At 38.9% G+C, this 19,277-nt stretch overlaps 1 protein-coding gene across 3 annotated transcripts in view; it reads right to left on the bottom strand.

Moving 5' to 3' along the window:
* The window catches only part of LAMA4 (laminin subunit alpha 4), a 141,471-nt gene that overhangs the window by 92,187 nt on the left and 30,007 nt on the right, over positions 1–19,277 (bottom strand). For all 3 annotated transcript variants that reach the window (XM_045798503.2, XM_087865405.1, XM_087865404.1), the window contains one exon: positions 8,957–9,058. In XM_045798503.2, the coding sequence (XP_045654459.1) occupies positions 8,957–9,058 (102 nt within the window). The remainder of the gene's footprint in view (positions 1–8,956; positions 9,059–19,277) is intronic.

Genomic DNA, 19,277 nt, shown 5'->3' on the forward strand with positions numbered 1-19,277 from the left:
CAAAGACACAAAAGAGATGTTATACACAACATAGCTGGGAACCAAACAGTACTTAAAGTCAAGGGGATGTCAGGCTGATGGAATTGATTGTGTGGTCAGCACTGATCAGGCCAAAAGAGCCATGTCGGCCCCAGGCAATACTAGAAAGTGTGGACAATGGTGGATGACTTCATACTGAACTTCCGTGTGTGCGTTAGCAGCTGAGGAGTTCAGAGTTTGCATGCAGAGGGGATAATTCATCATCAGGCTGATTTTTCTGCTTAGAATGCCTGGTCATCTTTCAAGATCTGTAGTAGGCCTGAAACCTCCAGGAATTCCTTCTGATGCCCCCTCCCTGATCCTTCCCCCATTCCACTACCCACATGGTACGACTATCATCTACTCCCAACCTCAGCAGCCCTTCCGCCACATTGTGCCTCTCAGTACTAAACTGCCGCCAACTCAAATGGAGTAGGTACTTAGTAAAACGGAGTTCACGGAGCAGCGACAAGTTCATGGATTAATCTCTGCCTAGGACTCTAAAGAGGCAGTGATGCTAGTCTGATCGTTTTCTCCAGTAGGACTGAACTGGATTGCACAAAGCCACTGCCGTTAGCACTGTGATATTTTTGTCTTTATGTTCACCAGAGTGTATAAAAGTTGAATCGGGTGTTTGGTGAAAAATTATGCCATTAGAATTAGAAGGTCATCAAAGAGACAGCCTCCTGTTTAATCCATTCCCTTAGTAACATCTATGCACAAGAGCTTCCACAGACACAACTGTTTTCAAACAGTGCTCTGTGGAAGCCCCTAAGGAAAGGCAAGATGGAGCAGTAGTAACGTGGACTCTGAGCTCTTGATTTTTGTCTTTGTGTTCTACGGTGAAGTTCAAAATAGAATAACAAACTAGAATAAATGCTCCAAACATTTTACATGGGTTAACTGATTTGATGCTTATAATAATTCTAAGGTAAGTTACTATTTTTTACCCCATTTTACATATGAAGAGATGGAGGCACTGAGAGGTTAAATAAATCACCCAATAAATTGTCACACAGATGGAAGGAGGCAAAAGTGAGATTCAGACTCAGGCAATTTGGCTCCAGTAGCCAGGCTGTTAATTCCCATATTATACCACTTCTCCAATGTGTTAGACAAAGGGCTCCTTTCCCAAAAGAGGCATAAAATGACTACATTAGAAGGTGTCATACTATTTTACTAACGGTTTGGACTTCAGCTCAAAAGGGCAGATTTCTAATGTGGGTAACAGGTTATCATGGTTGAACAGTCTTTGGGCCTTTGGTCAGCCATTAGGTATGGACAATCTTTGGCCCCTAATTAGAATTATGTTAGCAGAACAGAATTTAGAGGCCAGTTCAGAGTGCCTGACAGATCAATGAGAAACTGAAAAATAAAGTATGATGTATAGACAACAGGTTGTTAACAAATTTATCCCCCAGTTCTTAATACTGTATCTAGAACTAAGTCAGTCTTCAATAAATATTTGTGGGGGAAAAAAGAAAGAAAGAGTGGGAAAGAGTGAATTAATGAATTGGTGTCTGGAGCACATAAAGGAAATTAATGTGCACCCAAGTCAGCTCAAAGTCGGTGGCAATCTCACATCCCAGGGAAAACTAACGAGCCTTGCCTAACTACCACGAATCTAAGCCATAAGCAACCTGGCATGGCTGCTCATAGGTTGAGGTCAAATTTGTCTGAGTCCTTGTTGGACAGCCGAAGCCTATCTGTGTAAGAACAAAACAGGCTTGTTGGAAGATGTTAGGTCATTCTTCCTGCCTGAAATGCTTATTAAGCTGCAAAAATAAGTTGATTCCTTTCTGCCTCCTTATGGCTCGATGGGTGCTTTGAACTCCTTGTCAGGGCTCTAATTCTGCCATGGCAGCCTCCAGGAGCAATTACCCTCCAGGGCAAAGCCACCAAATCTCTTGGACCTCTAAATGCTCAGGGTGCGAACACTGACTTTCCTCACCTGCCTTCCTTTAAAGGGTTTGTTAGGGAATTCCCTAAAAAGTTCTGATATACATTCTGGAAGATGGGCAGAGATAGTTGGCTCTGGAGGCAGGGATGAAGGGCCCTACTGCTTCCATTTCTAGCTGGTGGACTTTGAACAAGTCACTTGACCTTTTTGGGTCTCTATTTTCTATCTGTGAAATGAGAATCCAAATGAGATGGCCTGTAAAATTTCTTCTAGCTCTGAAACCTTTTACTCTGGGATTGCAAATATGCCTTGACCGTCAGTGCTCTGACATTTAAAAAACTAAAAAGAAAAATGACAATGATAAGTAAGTATGTTGTTGAGGGTAGGGGGAGAATTTGTTTTTTAATAAAACTGACCCCGCTTAAAAATGAAAGAAGCATTCTGAATCTTTGGCCAGTTGTTAAGAAAACTACATGGTAACAGTGATGGCAGATAAGTGGGTGAGTGTGAGGAATGGCATTTGGGCATCAGCTATGGTTCTTCACATGAGAAATGTGTCTTGATAACTGGGCCACAGAACCAGTTTAATGTAGGAAGAAGGCCTAAGAGGATCAAGCTGGCCTTCATGTGGTTTGTCACATGAGTATGCAAGACTATAGTCCATCTAGATCTGTGGTTCTCAAACTATGTGCAGGGAGGTCAAAACCATTCTCCTAATAATACTAAGATTTTATTTATCCTTTGGACTCTCATTTTCTTATGTGTGTAAAGTAGATGCTGGAGCTCCTTAGGCTACAGGACATGGAGATATCACCACAGATATGAGATCCAGCTGCTTTCTCTTAAGCCAAACATGGACCATATTTTTAATTTGTAAAGTATGTTTATATTTTATAAAAGCATATTACTTATGCTAATATGTGATGGGTTTATTGGTATTTCAAATAAATTAACAAGAAAATACTAGAAAAACTTTCAGTTTTAAGTTTCTTTTTTTAAAAAGATTTATTTATTTTAGAAAGAGTGAGAGCGAGGGGTGGGGTGCAGAGTGGGGAGAGGCAGAGCGAGAGGAAGAGAGAAACTCAAGCAGTCTCTGTGCAGACCATGGAGCCCGATGCTGGGCTCGGTCTCATGACCCTGAGATCATGACCTGAGCTGAAACCAAGAGTAGGTCGCCCCACTAACTGCACTACACACGTGCCCCCTGCTGCCCTTTTTGAAAGATTTATTTACAGTTATATTTCAAATGCGGGAAATATGGATAATCCCCACAAACAAAACTCTTTGGCAACTTGAATAACTCTTCTGAGTGCGAAGGGCTCAAGAGACCAAAAGTTCGAGAACTTCTGCTCTGTCTAGATCAGTGCTCCTTAAACTTCACTGTGCACACCAAGGCCCTGGGGATCTTGTGAAAATGCAGATTCTGATCCAGGATATCTGGGGTGGAGCCTGAGTATCTGCCTTTCTCACAAGCTCCCAAGTATCACCAGGACTGCTGGTCTAGACTATACTTTAAGAAGCAAGGGTCTAAATAGAAACACCTAGAATAAGTAACACTGCCAGTTGCTCAGCATTGGGCCTGAGCCTGAGTATCTGGCATAGAAAGACAATACATTTTACCACAATGAAGAGTGACCCAAGCGTCTCGTAAGTTATAAAATGAAAGGTTTTTGCATTTGTTAGTTATTTTACTAATTCATTCATTCATTTAATGAGCCTGGATTCAGCTGATATGACAGACAACGAGCTGTGACTGCTATTAAAATGAAGAAGACCAAATGAGCTGTGACTGCTATTAAAATGAAGAAGACCAAATTCATTTATGTGTCATTTTATGACAAAGACCTGGTTCCTGCCTTTGAGTAACTTACAGGCTTGTGAAGGAGACAGAGAGGCCAACAAACACTAATACAGTGTGCTAGGTGCTGTGACTGAGGTATGTATAAAGGATATTGCTACTATGGAACGAAGAAGAAGGAAACCTTCTGGCTTTTCCTCAGAAAGTTGGAGAAGACCTAATGGCGGTGATGACATTTGAACTAGGCCTTGAAGGATAAGCAAGAAATCCCAGGTAGAGAGCAGGGGAGCACAAATTCAGACACAGACTCTGCACATACCGAGTTAGTTCCCGTGGCAGTGAGCAGCTCAGTGGGGCTGGAGTAGAAAGCCTTGAAAGATTTTAGAAAGGAGAATGCCTTGATTAGGTTGAAAGACATCTCCATTGCTGGTAAGGGAAACAGATTAGGGGAAGGAAAGTCTGGAGCAGGGCATGATGAGTCTTTGGGAAGTCATGGTTATGGTCTGGGAGGGACGCTGTGGATTGAATGAAGGCAGTGGGACGGCAGAGAAGAGAAGAGGCTTTCTCTGGGGTTGAATGTTGGGGAAGAGGGAAAGGAAGTTGATGAAGCATCTGTGACATCCTAGTATGAGGGTTTGGCAGAATGATGCTGTCATTAATGAGATGGAGAACATAAGAAGAGGAAAACATTCAGGGTTAAAAGAAGAAACATGAATGATGTATAGGGAACTTATTTGCATTCAGTTCCTATTATATTCTCACATGACTGGGCACAAAGCAACAAAGGACTCTAAATTGTTTGGACATACAATTTTCTGACGTTGTTTCAAAACTTGAGTTAGCATGGAACCAAATCCATCCCTATTTGCAAAATTTTGGGGTTTTCCAAGTTGCAATATATTGGAAAATTGTCAAAATTTTGATGTAAGAATTACACATTTGATCTAGATACCAACTTTATAGTTGCAAGTAAAACAGGAAAAAGAAGTCTCTATATCTCAATTTTTTCTTGCTCTGGGACGTCTAATGAATGCGCTGGTTTATTAATCACACATATTTAGTCTTACAGGAATTTATATTGGTTGATTTCTCTCTTACACACATAATAAAGGAGAGTTTGAAAAGCATGAGAAAAATGCTAGTGTCTGCAGAAATTAGAGATGTAATATCTTTGCTTTCCTGAATGAAGTTTTAATTAGGCTTTGAGAGTAATAAAAAATTCATTAGCTTTCAATATATTGGATTACTTCCCTTTCTCCGTTATGCTTAGGGTGGGGTAGAAGTCCATTTGAATATCAATATCTTTTTAACTACAAAATTACTACAGACAGTTGTAGAGAATTTAGGGAGGCATACTGTAAAGTAAAAAGAAAATAAAAATCCATCCATGTTTCCACCAGCCAGATAACAGCTTGATGGGTGTCTCTTTAGATTTCAATGATATTTTTTGCTGTTCTTTTAATAGTTTTAAATCTGAATATTCTCATTCAGATCTAGAAAAAAAAATTTCCTGCAATGCTGGGACAGACCCTGAAATCTTTTTAAGTTTTCATTTGATTGTCACTGAGCAGATAGGGATTTCTACATGTGTTTCTAAGGCTCCCATGATCCTCATACCTTGACCTTTACTCTATTGGTCATGTCCAGAAGCACTTTCAAGTAGGTGTTTCTGTTCAACCCAACACAGTGGAAACCACTTAACCCAGATCCTAGAATAGCGTCTGGCACATAGGTGGAGCTCAAAAAAAAAAAAAAAAAAAAAAAAAGCTTATTTATTAAATGGTTAGATGAAATCAATAGACCAAGCAATCCTTAACCAAAAGGAACCCAAGGAGCCCTGTTTCTGTGGTAAACTTCAAGTCAGATTTTCTCCACTCTAGTTCTGGTCGGTGGGCTCCTGGCTTTCTCCTAATGATGAGAAGAATCTTTAGATGGGAACTGGCCTTTGTCATGTCCTCTTCCTAATTCTCTGTACCTAACCTATAGACTTGGGATAAAATATGGGTTATTAGGGACCAGGCATTCCTACCACCAGCCATTTGTCTGCTTCTACTTGTTTCTTCCCCTAATTCCTTTCTCATGCCTCCTTCTGGAGCTTTCCTAGAGAGTCTGCCGCGTCCACTGGAGTTGCTTGGCCTTTGGGACCCTGTCTGGCTGACTCAGCTGAGAACCCCTCCCAGTGCATTCTAGTTCTGATAAGATGCAAGGTAGCTTTTTGGAAACACCCAACACATGTTGGATTTCATTCATGAAGCCACTTTTCACTTAGCCACTTTTCTGCATTCGAAGAGTTAGCATCCCTTCTGTGAAGACACCTCTAAGCTTCTTTGGTATGTCTAAAATGGTAGCATAAGTTTGTCTATTCTATATTTTATTGTCGAATGGCTTAGTTCCTTAAAATCAGTCTATAAAATATAAGGTCAAATCGAAATTGGACATTGGAATGAAGGAAGAATTAAAAACAACTGGGGGAGGGCAAGGTGGAGGGAGGCATCATAAGCCTTCAAAATAACAAAATGAAAATGAAGTAAGAAAGAAGGCTTTTATTTTTGGCTGTGTATGGAAGATGGGAGAAATGAGTTAGGCAGGCAAACTTTAAGAACTGATGAAGACTCAGGCCCACAGTAGACTGCAAGGAGGTATTCCTCAGAGTCACTGCTTCTTCTCTGGTGCCCTGAGAACAGGATGAGCTGGATGGAAGAGCTACAGGGCAGGAGCTGATAACCTACCCAGCTCCACCAGGAGGCCGGACAGGGACGCCAAAGGAAACAGGAAGATCTGAGTTTGATTCCAGTGGGACGCCATTGGCAATATATTTACCACCTAAGTGGCAAAATGTTCTTTCTATGTTGGCAAACCTCTCTGCTCACTACTTACATTAAATTCAGTACAAATTACATCCTGTTTTTGTTTTTCTAAATTAAATTTATAAGAATATACATATCTATATTTAGCTCTGGGGGATAAGATTGTGGGTCATTTTCACTCTGAATTTCATGTACAGTACATAGCTGTATTGTTGTTTTGTTTGTTTTTTACATTGAGCATATATTACTTCAATCAGGGAGAAAAGCTATTTCCGTCTGGGTAGAGTTGGGGTGGGGGGTTCACCATTAGGGTGAGTAGGATGGCTATTTCTTTCTTTCTTTTTAAAATATTTTGTCTTAGAACAAAGTAATTGCAGGAAGATGGGCAGTTTCCTTGAGTGGGCATAAGAGTTCATACCCCGGTCCATTCCCAAACTTTTGTTAGAACTTTATATGCCCAGGAGCTGTGAAGGAATCATGTGAGGACCGTCTCCCTCAGAGCTCATGTTTAGGTCAGAGAGAAAACCACGACAGTTCGTATTCTGAAAAGTCACCATAAGAAGAGTGGCTTTGTTCTTTGTCATAGCTCTTCACAGGCACTAGCAGGAGGGACTTTTTAAAAATTTAATTTAATTTAGGGGGCGCCTGAGTAGCGCAGTCGTTAAGCGTCTGCCTTCGGCTCAGGGCGTGATCCCGGCGTTCGGGGATCGAGTCCCACATCGGGCTCCTCCGCTGGGAGCCTGCTTCTTCCTCTCCCACTCCCCTGCTGTGTTCCTTCTCTTCGCTGGCTGTCTCTCTGTCACATAAATAAATAAAATCTTTAAAAAAAAATAATTTAATTTAAATTTTTTTATGATGTTCAATTAGCCAACATATAGTACATCATTAGTTTTTGATGCAGTGTTCAATGATTCATTAGTTGCATGTAACACCCAGTGCTCATCACCACACGTGCCCCAGGAGGGACTTTTTGCCCTTCTATTTCAGTCTTCCATCTTACTGGCTTCCTGATGGCAGCTGATGGGCCTGCCAGGCCCTATTGTCTTCTATTTAAAAAAAACAGATAACAAAGAGCCTTTAATTGGTCAAATTATCGGAGATGTACATTATTAGTTCAAGTGCATCCATGGGATTTTCTTTTCAAATGTCACTGGGATTAAAATAACAGGAAACCGGAGATGGAAGCATTAGAAAGGGGCAGGCTTTGGCAGCTGCCTGTGCCTACAGGACTGCAGAGGACATCCTGGATGTAACGGTTATTTAAGAAGATGGGGGGCGGGGAAGACAGAAACACCAGGACTAAACAAACACTACAAAGAGGTGGCTGTGTCCAGTGTTTGCCGCTACATTCTCTCTGTCTTTAGAAAAGCGGCAACTGCTGGGTTCAAAGTAGAGGAAATGTTCTAATTTGCATCTTAATGTAATGCATTTACAGTGGGTAGAATAGCACCTCCGTGTGCACACCTTCGAGACCACTTATAATCAAAATGATCTGCTTAATAAGGATAATTATACTAATTTTGAGGTAAATAGGGTGTATTTAATTAAGAATTCTTGTGGTTTATGCAAAAATACTCCTGCAGTTTTGGAAAGCCTCTGCTGCCTCATAGGATTGTGAAGAATCTTAATTTTCCTGCAGTGTGGGATAGGTCCTGAAGGAAACCATGAGCATAACGCATAAGTCTTTAAAAATGCCTCCAAGGACTTCTACTAAAGCCATTTCTGGCAAATATGTCCATAGCCATTTTCACAAAGCTGTCAGTCCATTCAGTGAACATAGAAAAGGTACGGCAAGCCCTGTTTGCTAGAAGGCTCCCCAGTCTCCTCCACAAGTCTGTATGATACTTCAACGGAAGAACAAGTTATTTGGGGAATTCATTCCAGTTAAGGGGGAAAAAAAAGTCTTCTGGGGGCTGAAACACAGAATTACAAAGACCATAAGGCCAAAGCTTTCATGTTTATTAGCTATTTGATTCAAACCTTTTTTTTTTTTAGACAAATCTTGATCTATAGACTCAACTATCTTAAGTTGTAAAAATAGGCTATGAAACAACCGTTTTATTCTCCTGGTTTATGTGGAATGAAGCCAAACATATGGCAAACTATACGATTACAGAGGAATTTGGATGGATGATTTCCTCCTCTGTGTACCGTTTCCAATCCCTTCACCATTGGTCTATAGTAGGAAACCAGCTGCCCAGGGTGCTAGGTCAGTTCTCTCCAGGAGCACATGCCACGTCATACCTATGCCCTGATGGCCACTTACGATCACCAGCAGTTTCTATGACGTGTCTTAGAGGAAAAGGTGAAGAGTAAAAAGAGAGCTCGATTAGCTTTTTCCTAGGGAGCTCAAACGCGCAAGAATGTTTGATCCCCACTGGAGATGCAGAAGCCCAGTGCAGTATATGAAAAGTGACAGGTGCCCCGACCTACCATACAGAATCCAGAGCCATCCAAGCACTCGTCAGAGTTACCGTTGCAGCCACAGGGCATACATTCTCCTGACTGGGCGAGAAAGAATCCAGCACCGCATTTCTGAAACAGACACAACAAAAATATTTTCTTTATTGAAAAAACCTCTTTTGGTCGGTATTTTCTGACATAAAATAAGAGGAGATGGTTATTAAACGATCTAAATATTTCTTTACCAAATGTACTAGAATGAACTATTTATACTGCCATTCAGTGATGTGTATCTTTTTTTTTTTTTTTGTTATATTCCCCCCTTTTTATATTTTTTAAAACTTTTCAGGGGAAAAGGAAGATCTTTAACACTGTCCTAATGTTGTAAGGAAGAATAAGATTTTTCAGTAACAGTAAAGGAGAAAGAAATTTTCTAATGTCTTCTAACCAAACCAAACCAAACCAAACCAAACCAAACCAAACCAAACCAAACCATGACAACTAGTGAGGGTGAGGAATTGCTTCATGCTCCCTAGAAATAAAGACGTACGGTTTCAGAGATTACTGGCTATAGCATAACAACTCAGAGATGTGTCTTTCATGCTTGGGCTCTTAAAAAATTGTTTCTCTGCAGATCCTAACATTTTAAAGGGAGGGGTAGAGAAGTTAATGAATTCTTATACTTGTCAGGTCCTGTGTGGGTTCTGTTCCGGTATTTCATTTATCCTCATAGCTCTGTGAGGAACGTATTATTTTCCCTCATTCTAGTGATGAAATCATTAGACCCAGAGGTGCCAAGTGGGTTGTGGCAATGTTAAACCATCTTGCGATGTGCCAGTCCACCTGTACCAGTCAACCTGTACAACGATGAATTGCCCCCACCCCCCCCCCCGCCAATGTCAGTTGAGAAACTTTGCGAGATTGTTCCTGATTTATAGGATAGGAGCTGTGAATATGTATTTTATGTTTCTTCAGAAGGTCTTCATGACGCAAGGCAGCAAGGGCATTATAGACCTGGAAGTCCACTCCCTGCCCATCAGACAGATTGACTTCTAAAGAATTCCAGACAGATAAGAATCTGGGTTGTTTCCACAAACTTACAGAGTAGATTTCACATCAGCCTCTCCCCCCATTTCATTGACTCATTGTACTTTGTATTATCTTGGCCACCAGGAAATTTTTCATTGTATCTGGCTGAAGTCCCTCTGACTGCTGTGCAAACCCATTTCCTCTTGCTTTTTTTCAAGAACCCCTAGACATTATTCACAGCATAAAAACACCACCAGTTTAGACCCAAAAACTAAAGTCTAATATATTCAATTGGGAGGTAGTTTAAAAGAGAATAATGACGTTTGTCCATTAAAGAAAAGGCGAAGAAATTCCATCTTTCTAAGTGAGAGAAAGTAAGGCTGAGAGGGGACTGATTGATAGTTTATAATGGAGAATTTGTGGTTGATAGGAAACCTTTTTCGCAATTTCCACTAGGGAATAATAGAGAGGGAAAGTGCTAAAACTGCAGCAGGAAGCATTTAATTTAGACCATCTAAGTTCATGTGTTTTTGAATTTTGTTTCAAAATATTAAAAATACATGTTTGGGGCGGACCTGGTTGGCTCAGTCAGTAGAGCATGTGACTCTTGATCTTGGGGTTGTAAGTTCAAGCCCCACACTGGGTGTAGCGATTACTTAAATAAAAAATTTAAAAAAAATTCATGTTTAATGGTGATGCAGTACACAGATATACATATATGTATGTAAATATATAAGGATATACATATATATCAGAAAAAGATTCACAAAGCAATAATTAACTTATGTGCCATGTACCTTAAACTTCTTTATTTTATTTAAAAATATATCCTTGTTATAAGGTATAAGATTGATTTGATGAACCTTGAGTATGTTGCATCCTGCAGTTTGACATGAAGAGGGTTTTAATTATCAGAGGAATGGATAAGAATAGCGAGGGCCTAGTATTACTTATCTCAGTAGCTTCCAAAACAGTGTTTTTTGTGCTGACTGACCAATTCATGAACATGTGGGGAGCCTCTTATTCAGAAATTTTGACAGAGGAACGAAAAAATCTGTATTTTTTATAAAATAAAAATCGTATTTAAAAATTACTTATTTAAGTTAATTATTCCTTTTCCGCCTGGCTTTATTGAAATAATAATTGACATTTAACATTGCATAAATTTAAGGCGTACAATGTGTTGATTTGATACCTGTATATATTGCAAAATGATTACCAGTATAGCTTTAGCTAACAACTCCATCATGTCACATAATTACCATTTCTTTTTTGTGATGAGGACATTTAAGATGTACTCTCTCAGCAACTCTCAAGTATATAATACAGTATTATTAACTATAGTTATTGGGCTGTACGTTAGATGTTCAGAACTTGTTAATCTCGTAACTGGAAGTTTGTACACTATGACCAGCCTCTCTCCATTTCCCCTACTCCCCAGCCCCTGTGACCACCATTCCTGTTTCTGTTTCTATGAATCCCAATGAGTGGGGCAGAGATTAGAGGTGTATTAGAAGGGGAAAAGCATACTGGTGGTGGCAGGGAGTCCGGTAGTGATGCCTGGAAACAGAACGTGAGAAGATCTACCTGTATCATCAACAATAGTAAGGACCTGCCTCTGGCCCAAGGTATCTAGTTTCAGTAAGGCTGCTCTAAACTGATGCTAGTTCAGGTCTTTAAGGTATTCTTGCTGCTCTTTCATCTAAAGGAGACAAAGAAAATTAAGGTTTGCCCTGAATAAATGCATCATTTTGAATATGACAGTAGTTAATCCTTTATGTCCTTGAGGACTTGGCTAAATCGAGAGATTCATGTACAAAGAACAAAAATAAAATTGCACAACACAGAAAAAAATCCCAAATAACAATAGCAAAAACAAATTTTTGGTAAATTCTGTATTTTAGAATAGCTTTAGAGTTACAGAAAAATTACAAGGATCTATTTTTGTTTTTTTATTTTTTAAAGTCCCCTGAAGATTCCAATGTGTGATTAAGGATTGCTCTAAAGCATCTCACAGTGCCTGGTTCATGTTAATTGCTCAACGAATCCTTGTGATTTAAACAGTTTGGACCAAGATAGGAAATCCGAAGCATATGTGCTGTTGGAAACCAATGGCTTATGCTGCTAATATACCCACAGCTCCCTACTAGGGCTGGATTTGGTCTCCAATCTTTTTCAACACAGTCCAGGCAGCCACTGCTAAGACTGGACCGTGCTCAATGAAATCTTTATGTTATGTCAAGTTTAGGAGGTGACTTCACCCAGAGAGTCTGTCATTATCCACTTATCCACTCCCCAGGCTAAGGCTCTGACCTTGTGTGAAATGGCCTTGGCTCCAGTCTTTTAAACTGTGGGAGATGGGAAGAAAAAGGAAGCCAGGGATAGGGTCATGTGGAACACCCTGTGAAGAGGGTGAGGTGGGGCGGAAACCAGCCAACTTCATTCCTGCTGGGCTTTGTACACCTGAAAGATTCTATTTTCTAATTCATCTATCCAGGGGGGAGGCGCCATTTTTAAATTTGTGTAAAGGTACCATATAGGCTAATGGAAGCCCTGGGCATGGGAGCTTCTGATGCCACTAATATGTGCACTGGATACCTTGGACCCTTTGTGTGGTAGAATCTTAGAGGATTTCTCAGAATGGCAAATTAAAATTCTTAAGTGGTTCAAGAGAAGTTTGAGTATCCTCAAGGAAGAGCTATATAATGTTGTTCCTTTTATGTAGAAATGTTTTGTCATGGCTCCAGAAAGTTCTGTTAATTTTTACTAAATCTCTTCTTGAAATTCTATAGGAACTGGTGAAACTCACCTTTGTTATAATATTAACAGGTAGATAATTTCAAAAATGAGAGCAGAGTTATTTATAGTTTTGTTCCTGGTTAGCAATCTCTTGGCTTAGTTATCCTAAGACCTGTGCTATTTAGAGATTTTGAAAGCTGAGTGGTCTTCCCACAGAGAAAATGAATGTCTGCCTGACTTCTTTTGGAATATTCTCCAGAATTTATTAAACGAAGATGGTGTTTATGTTGATATATGTGTGTGTGAGCAAGAGAAGTGTTACAATCAATTTTTAGATGCCACACGGAACACTTTTGCCCATATGAGAAGACCCAACCTATAGTATACAACTGTATAAACACATGGGTGGCTGAACTAAGAGCATTCAGAGGGCTTATACTGCCTGAGTTGGTGCGGGCCTTAAAAATTAATAACAATAACAAGGATAATGATGATAATTATGAAGATAATTAAGCATAGTTATTATTTATTGAGAGCCTATGTGCCAAGTATTATAAGTGCTTCATCCACATTATGGTATTTGCTCTTTGTAACAACTCTGTGCATTAGGTATAAGTATCTGCATTTTGGAAGTGAACAAACTGCTGGTCAGAGAAGATGAAAAATGTTTCCAGTGTCACACAGCTTTATACTGAGGTCAGACAGATCTAAATCTTGTTCTTTCTCTGCGGTAACATGCTGCTTCTCATAAAAACAAAAGAAAGAAGGAAAGAGAGGAAAAGAAAGAAAGAAAGAAAAAGAAAGAAAGAAAGAAAGAAAGGAAGGAAGAAAGAAAGAAAGAAAGAAAGAAAAGAAAGAAAGAAAGAAAAAAGAAAAGAAAGGAAGGATAAAAATTTATTTAACTGAACCTTTAATTAATTGAACATAAATACTCCGTTTAAGTCACTGCCTTGGTCATTTTGTATCCTTCTCTCATGTTAGCCCACAATAGCCCTATGAAGGTAATAGCTGTCACCTATAATTTATAGATGAGTCTTTGAATTAGGGTTTGTTATGCAGCCAAGTAACACAGACGAGAAATGGCGGACCTAGGATTTAGATCCTTCGTTTGAGTCCTGGGTTTGAGCTCTTAACCATCTGGTATACAATTACTATGTATTAACCCAACCCCTTTTGTTGGACAGTTAGGTTATTTCCAAATTTTTGCTGCTACAAACAGTCCATAGCAGGCTGAAATGGATAAAAATGTAAAATCTTTCCTTTAAACTCCAGAAAAAAATTCTTAAAAAAAGATATGTGGTTAAAATATATAAAGTCATTAATATATGAAAATCATTGAATGGGAATATCTACACTGAACAATTTATTTAGCCCAATTGTCATTTTAACCAATTACTTTCCACTAAATCATTTGTAGACTTTTTATAGCTCTCCGTTATTAGCTACTATATTATTACAGCTTGTCCCTCGCTTGAACACTGATTGGATTAATCAATGACATTTACTTCTGCATCAAAGAATAAAAGTGAAGATTGCCATTTGCTTACTTTGTTATCATCAGTATGGTGTCTGGCTTTGAGTAAAAATCAATGTGTGTGTACTTGACTAATTTTACATTTTTAGAAATTAGAATTAGATGGAACTTAAGGAAGAAATTACTCACGTGCCACTTATATTTAAAGGACCTGGGAGTGACAGTGTATGTTGATATTATTGCAGAAGGCATTATTTCCAGAGGTCCATCATATAATCACAAGATAATATAACAAAGTGAGATTGTTTCTTAACAAGGAGGATAACATTTATACCGCTGATTGATAGTTTTTGTCCTCATATGATTCTTCATATGAGATAACAGTGACTGAAACTAACAATATTTTCATCATACAGGACATTTTTAAAATTTTCTTAAGATTCTGAAGTCATGCTTTTTTGAGGTATAGTCCAGTCTGCATCCCTTATAGTAAACTCAAGCTAAGTAATACCATTTTAGGTTAAAAATGTTCACAAAAATCCACAAAAATCTCACTGGGTTTTCCAAATATTGTCACAGAGGAGCTAATTAATTGGCTCAAAGTCACTACTTTTGCATAGATATTGAATCTCTAGAACCTTCAGATTTTCTTTAGGAACCTGAGCTCCCCAACCATCCATTAAAACAAACAATGGCAAAAATTGATCAAATTTAGGAAGAGTCTGAAGTTGTCATGTGAGACCCATCTTTAGATCTCTCTCGGAGAAAATCAGACCCTAATCTCCAGCTGCAACAAATGTCCATGAATTAATTATAATAAAATTCCATTATAAAGAGCATACTCTACAGCCCTGCACCTATTCTAATAACATCTGACCTATAATATAGTAGTCCCCCCCCTTATCTGTGGTTGATACATTCTAAGACCCGGAGTGGATGCCTGAAATTACAGATAGTACTGAACCCTATACATACTATGGTTTTTCCTATATATACACACCCATGAATGTTAATGTTATATGTTATAAAGTTTAATTTATAAATTAAGCATAGTAAGAGATTAACCACAATAACTAATAATAAAATAGAACAATTATAACAGCATACTGTAATAAAAGTTATGTGAATGTGACCTTTCTCTCTCTCTCAAAATATTTTATTGTACTGTATTCACCTGTTTTCTTTTGGATGATATGAGATGAAAAAATGCCTGTGTGAAGAGATGCAGTGAAGTGAATGACGTAGGCATTGAGACCTAGCGTCAGGCTACTATTGACCTTCTGACAATGCATCAGAAGGAGGATCATCTGCTTCTGGATGGAGGTTAACTGCACGTAGCTGAAACCACGGAAAGCAAAATACTGCACAAGGGCAGGGGGATCACTGTAGAAATTCGCTTCGTGTCTTCAACTAGGGATTTGCAAACATTTTACAAATATCGATTCATCTTTCTTTTTTTTTTTATAATTTTTATTTTGTTATATTAGTCACCATACAGTACATCCCCAGTTTTTGATGCAATGTTCCATGATTCATTATTTGCGTATAACACTCAGTGCACCATGCAATACGTGCCCTCCTTACTACCCATCACCGGCCTATCCCAATCCCCCACCCTCCTCCCCTCTGAAGCCCTCAGTTTGTTTCCCAGAGTCCACAGTCTCTCATGGTTGATTCATCTTGCTTTCTGAATTAGACTTCTAGAATTTTGATTCATTAGCTTTTGCTTTAATTTACTGAGGCTCGATGTGGAAAGCATTAAAACAACAACAACAACAACAACAAAAACACCCCAAACCAAAAACCTCTCTGAATTTATTCACTTGTGTCCAGAGTCATTGCTACCTTCCAAATTAGTGTTCTTCAGATTTAACAGCCCACATCCAATTCTCTTTCTGCTGATGTATGTATATAATGAGTTCACTTTTCTCCTCATTTCCAGGCAACAATGATTTTAGCTCTAGTTTTAGTTTTAGAGAATTTCATTTTTTTAAAGTGAATAATAAAAGTCACCTTAAGATTGAGTATTATGCTCACTTAAAAGCTAAACCTTTGTGCCTTTACTCTGAGTCTGTGGGTCTTGCACAATGCTGACTTCCATCTGCTTAAAACTTAGGCAGACCTACTCAGCCGATACCAAAAGATTGAAATTATCCCCTGCATATTCTCAGACCACAACGCTCTGAAATTGGAACTCAACCACAAGGAAAAATTTGGAAGAAACTCAAACACTTGGAGACTAAGAACCATCCTGCTCAGGAATGACTCGATAAACCAGGAAATCAAAAATCAAATTAAACAAATTATGGAGACCAATGAGAATGAAAATACAACAGTCCAAAACCTATGGGATACTGCAAAGGCAGTCCTAAGGGGGAAATACATAGCCATCCAAGCCTCACTCAAAAGAATAGAAAAATCTAAAATGCAGTTTTTATATTCTCACCTCAAGAAGCTGGAACAGCAACAGAGGGACAGGCCTAATCCACGCACAAGGAAGCAGTTGACCAAAATTAAAGCTGAAATCAATCAAGCAGAAACCAGAAGTACAGTAGAGCAGATCAACAGGACTAGAAGCTGGTTCTTGGAGAGAATCAATAAAATTGACAGACCACTGGCAAGACTTATCCAAAAGAAAAGAGAAAGGACCCAGATTATTAAAATTATGAATGAAAAAGGAGAGGTCACGACGAACACCATTGAAATTGGAAGGATTATTAGAAATTTTTATCAACAGCTATATGCCAATAAACTAAGCAATCTGGAAGAGATGGAATCCTTCCTGGAAACCTATAAACTACCAAGATTGAAACCGGAAGAAATTGATTTCTTAAACAGGCCAATTAATTATGAAGAAATTGAGTCAGTGATAAACAACCTTCCAAATAACAAAACTCCAGGCCCGGACGGTTTTCCTGGGGAATTCTACCAAACATTCAAAGAAGAAATAATACCTATTCTCCTAAAGCTTTTTCAAAAAATAGAAACAGAAGGAAAGCTACCAAACTCATTCTATGAGGCCAATATTACATTGATCCCCAAACCAGGCAAAGACCCCCTCAAAAAGGAGAATTACAGACCGATTTCCCTAATGAATATGGACGCCAAAATCCTCAACAAGATACTTGCTAATAGAATCCAACAGTTCATTAAAAGGATTATCCACCACGATCAAGTGGGATTCATACCTGGGATGCAAGCGTGGTTCAATATTCGCAAATCAATCAGCGTGATACATCATATCAACAAGAAAAGACTCAAGAACCATATGATCCTCTCAATCGATGCCGAAAAAGCATTTGACAAAATACAGCATCCTTTCCTGATTAAAACCCTTCAGAGTGTAGGAATAGAAGGTACATTTCTCAATCTCATAAAAGCCATCTATGAAAAGCCTACTGCAAATATTATTCTCAATGGGGAAAAGCTGGAAGCCTTTCCCTTAAGATCAGGAACACGACAAGGATGCCCACTCTCGCCACTATTATTCAACATAGTACTAGAAGTCCTTGCAACAGCAATCAGACAACAAAAAGGGATCAAAGGTATTCAAATCGGCAAAGAAGAAGTCAAAATGTCTCTCTTCGCAGACGACATGATACTCTATATGGAAAACCCAAAAGAAGCCACTCCCAAACTATTAGAAGTTATAGAGCAATTCAGTAACGTGGCGGGATACAAAATCAATGCTCAGAAATCAGTTGCATTTCTGTACACGAATAACGAGAACGAAGAAAGAGAAATCAGGGAATCCATCCCATTTACAATAGCACCAAAAACCATACGTTACCTTGGAATTAACTTAACCAGAGATGTAAAGGACCTTTATTCTAGAAACTATAAATCACTCTTAAAAGACATTGAGGAAGACATAAAAAGATGGAAAGATATTCCATGCTCATGGATCGGAAGAATTAACATAGTTAAAATGTCCATGCTACCCAGAGCAATCTACACTTTCAATGCTATCCCGATCAAAATACCGAGAACGTTTTTCAAAGAACTGGAACAAATAGTCCTTAAATTTGTATGGAACCAGAAAAGACCCCGAATCTCCAAGGAACTGTTGAAAAGGAAAAACAAAGCTGGGGGCATCACAATGCCGGATTTCGAGCTGTACTACAAAGCTGTGATCACAAAGACAGCATGGTACTGGCACAAAAACAGACACATAGACCAATGGAACAGAATAGAGAGCCCAGAAATGGACCCTCAGCTCTTTGGGCAACTAATATTTGATAAAGCAGGAAAAAACATCCGGTGGGAAAAAGACAGTCTCTTCAATAAATGGTGCTGGGAAAATTGGACAGCTACGTGCAAAAGAATGAAACTTGACCACTATCTCACACCATACACAAAAATAAACTCCAAATGGATGAAAGACCTCGATGTGAGACAGGAATCCATCAAAATTCTAGAGGAGAACATAGGCAGCAACCTCTACGACATCAGCCTAAGCAACCTTTTTCATGACACATCCCCAAAGGCAAAAGAAACAAAAGATAAAATGAATTTATGGGACTTCATCAAGATTAAAAGTTTCTGCACATCCAAGGAAACAGTCAGAAAAACTAAGAGGCAGCCCACGGAATGGGAGAATATATTTGCAAATGACACTACAGATAAAGGACTGGTATCCAAGATCTACAAAGAACTTCTCAAACTCAATACACGAGAAACAAATAAACAAATCAAAAAATGGGCAGAAGATATGAACAGACACTTTTCCAATGAAGACATACAAATGGCTAACAGACACATGAAAAAATGTTCAAAATCATTAGCCATCAAGGAAATTCAAATCAAAACCACACTGAGATACCACCTTACGCCAGTTAGAATGGCAAAAATAGACAAGGCAAGAAACAACAATTGTTGGAGAGGATGTGGAGAAAGGGGATCCCTCCTACATTGTTGGTGGGAATGCAAGTTGGTACAGCCACTCTGGAAAACCGTGTGGAGGTCCCTTAAAAAGTTAAAAATTGAGCTACCCTATGATCCAGCCATTGCACTACTGGGTGTTTACCCCAAAGATACAGACGTAGTGAAGAGAAGGGCCATATGCACCCCAATGTTCATAGCAGCAATGTCCACAATAGCTAAATCGTG

Source organism: Ursus americanus, chromosome 11 (genome assembly GCF_024610735.1).
Source record: "Ursus americanus isolate L20-20 chromosome 11, mUrsAme1.1.p, whole genome shotgun sequence".
In the NCBI taxonomy this organism is placed as follows: domain Eukaryota; kingdom Metazoa; phylum Chordata; class Mammalia; order Carnivora; family Ursidae; genus Ursus; species Ursus americanus.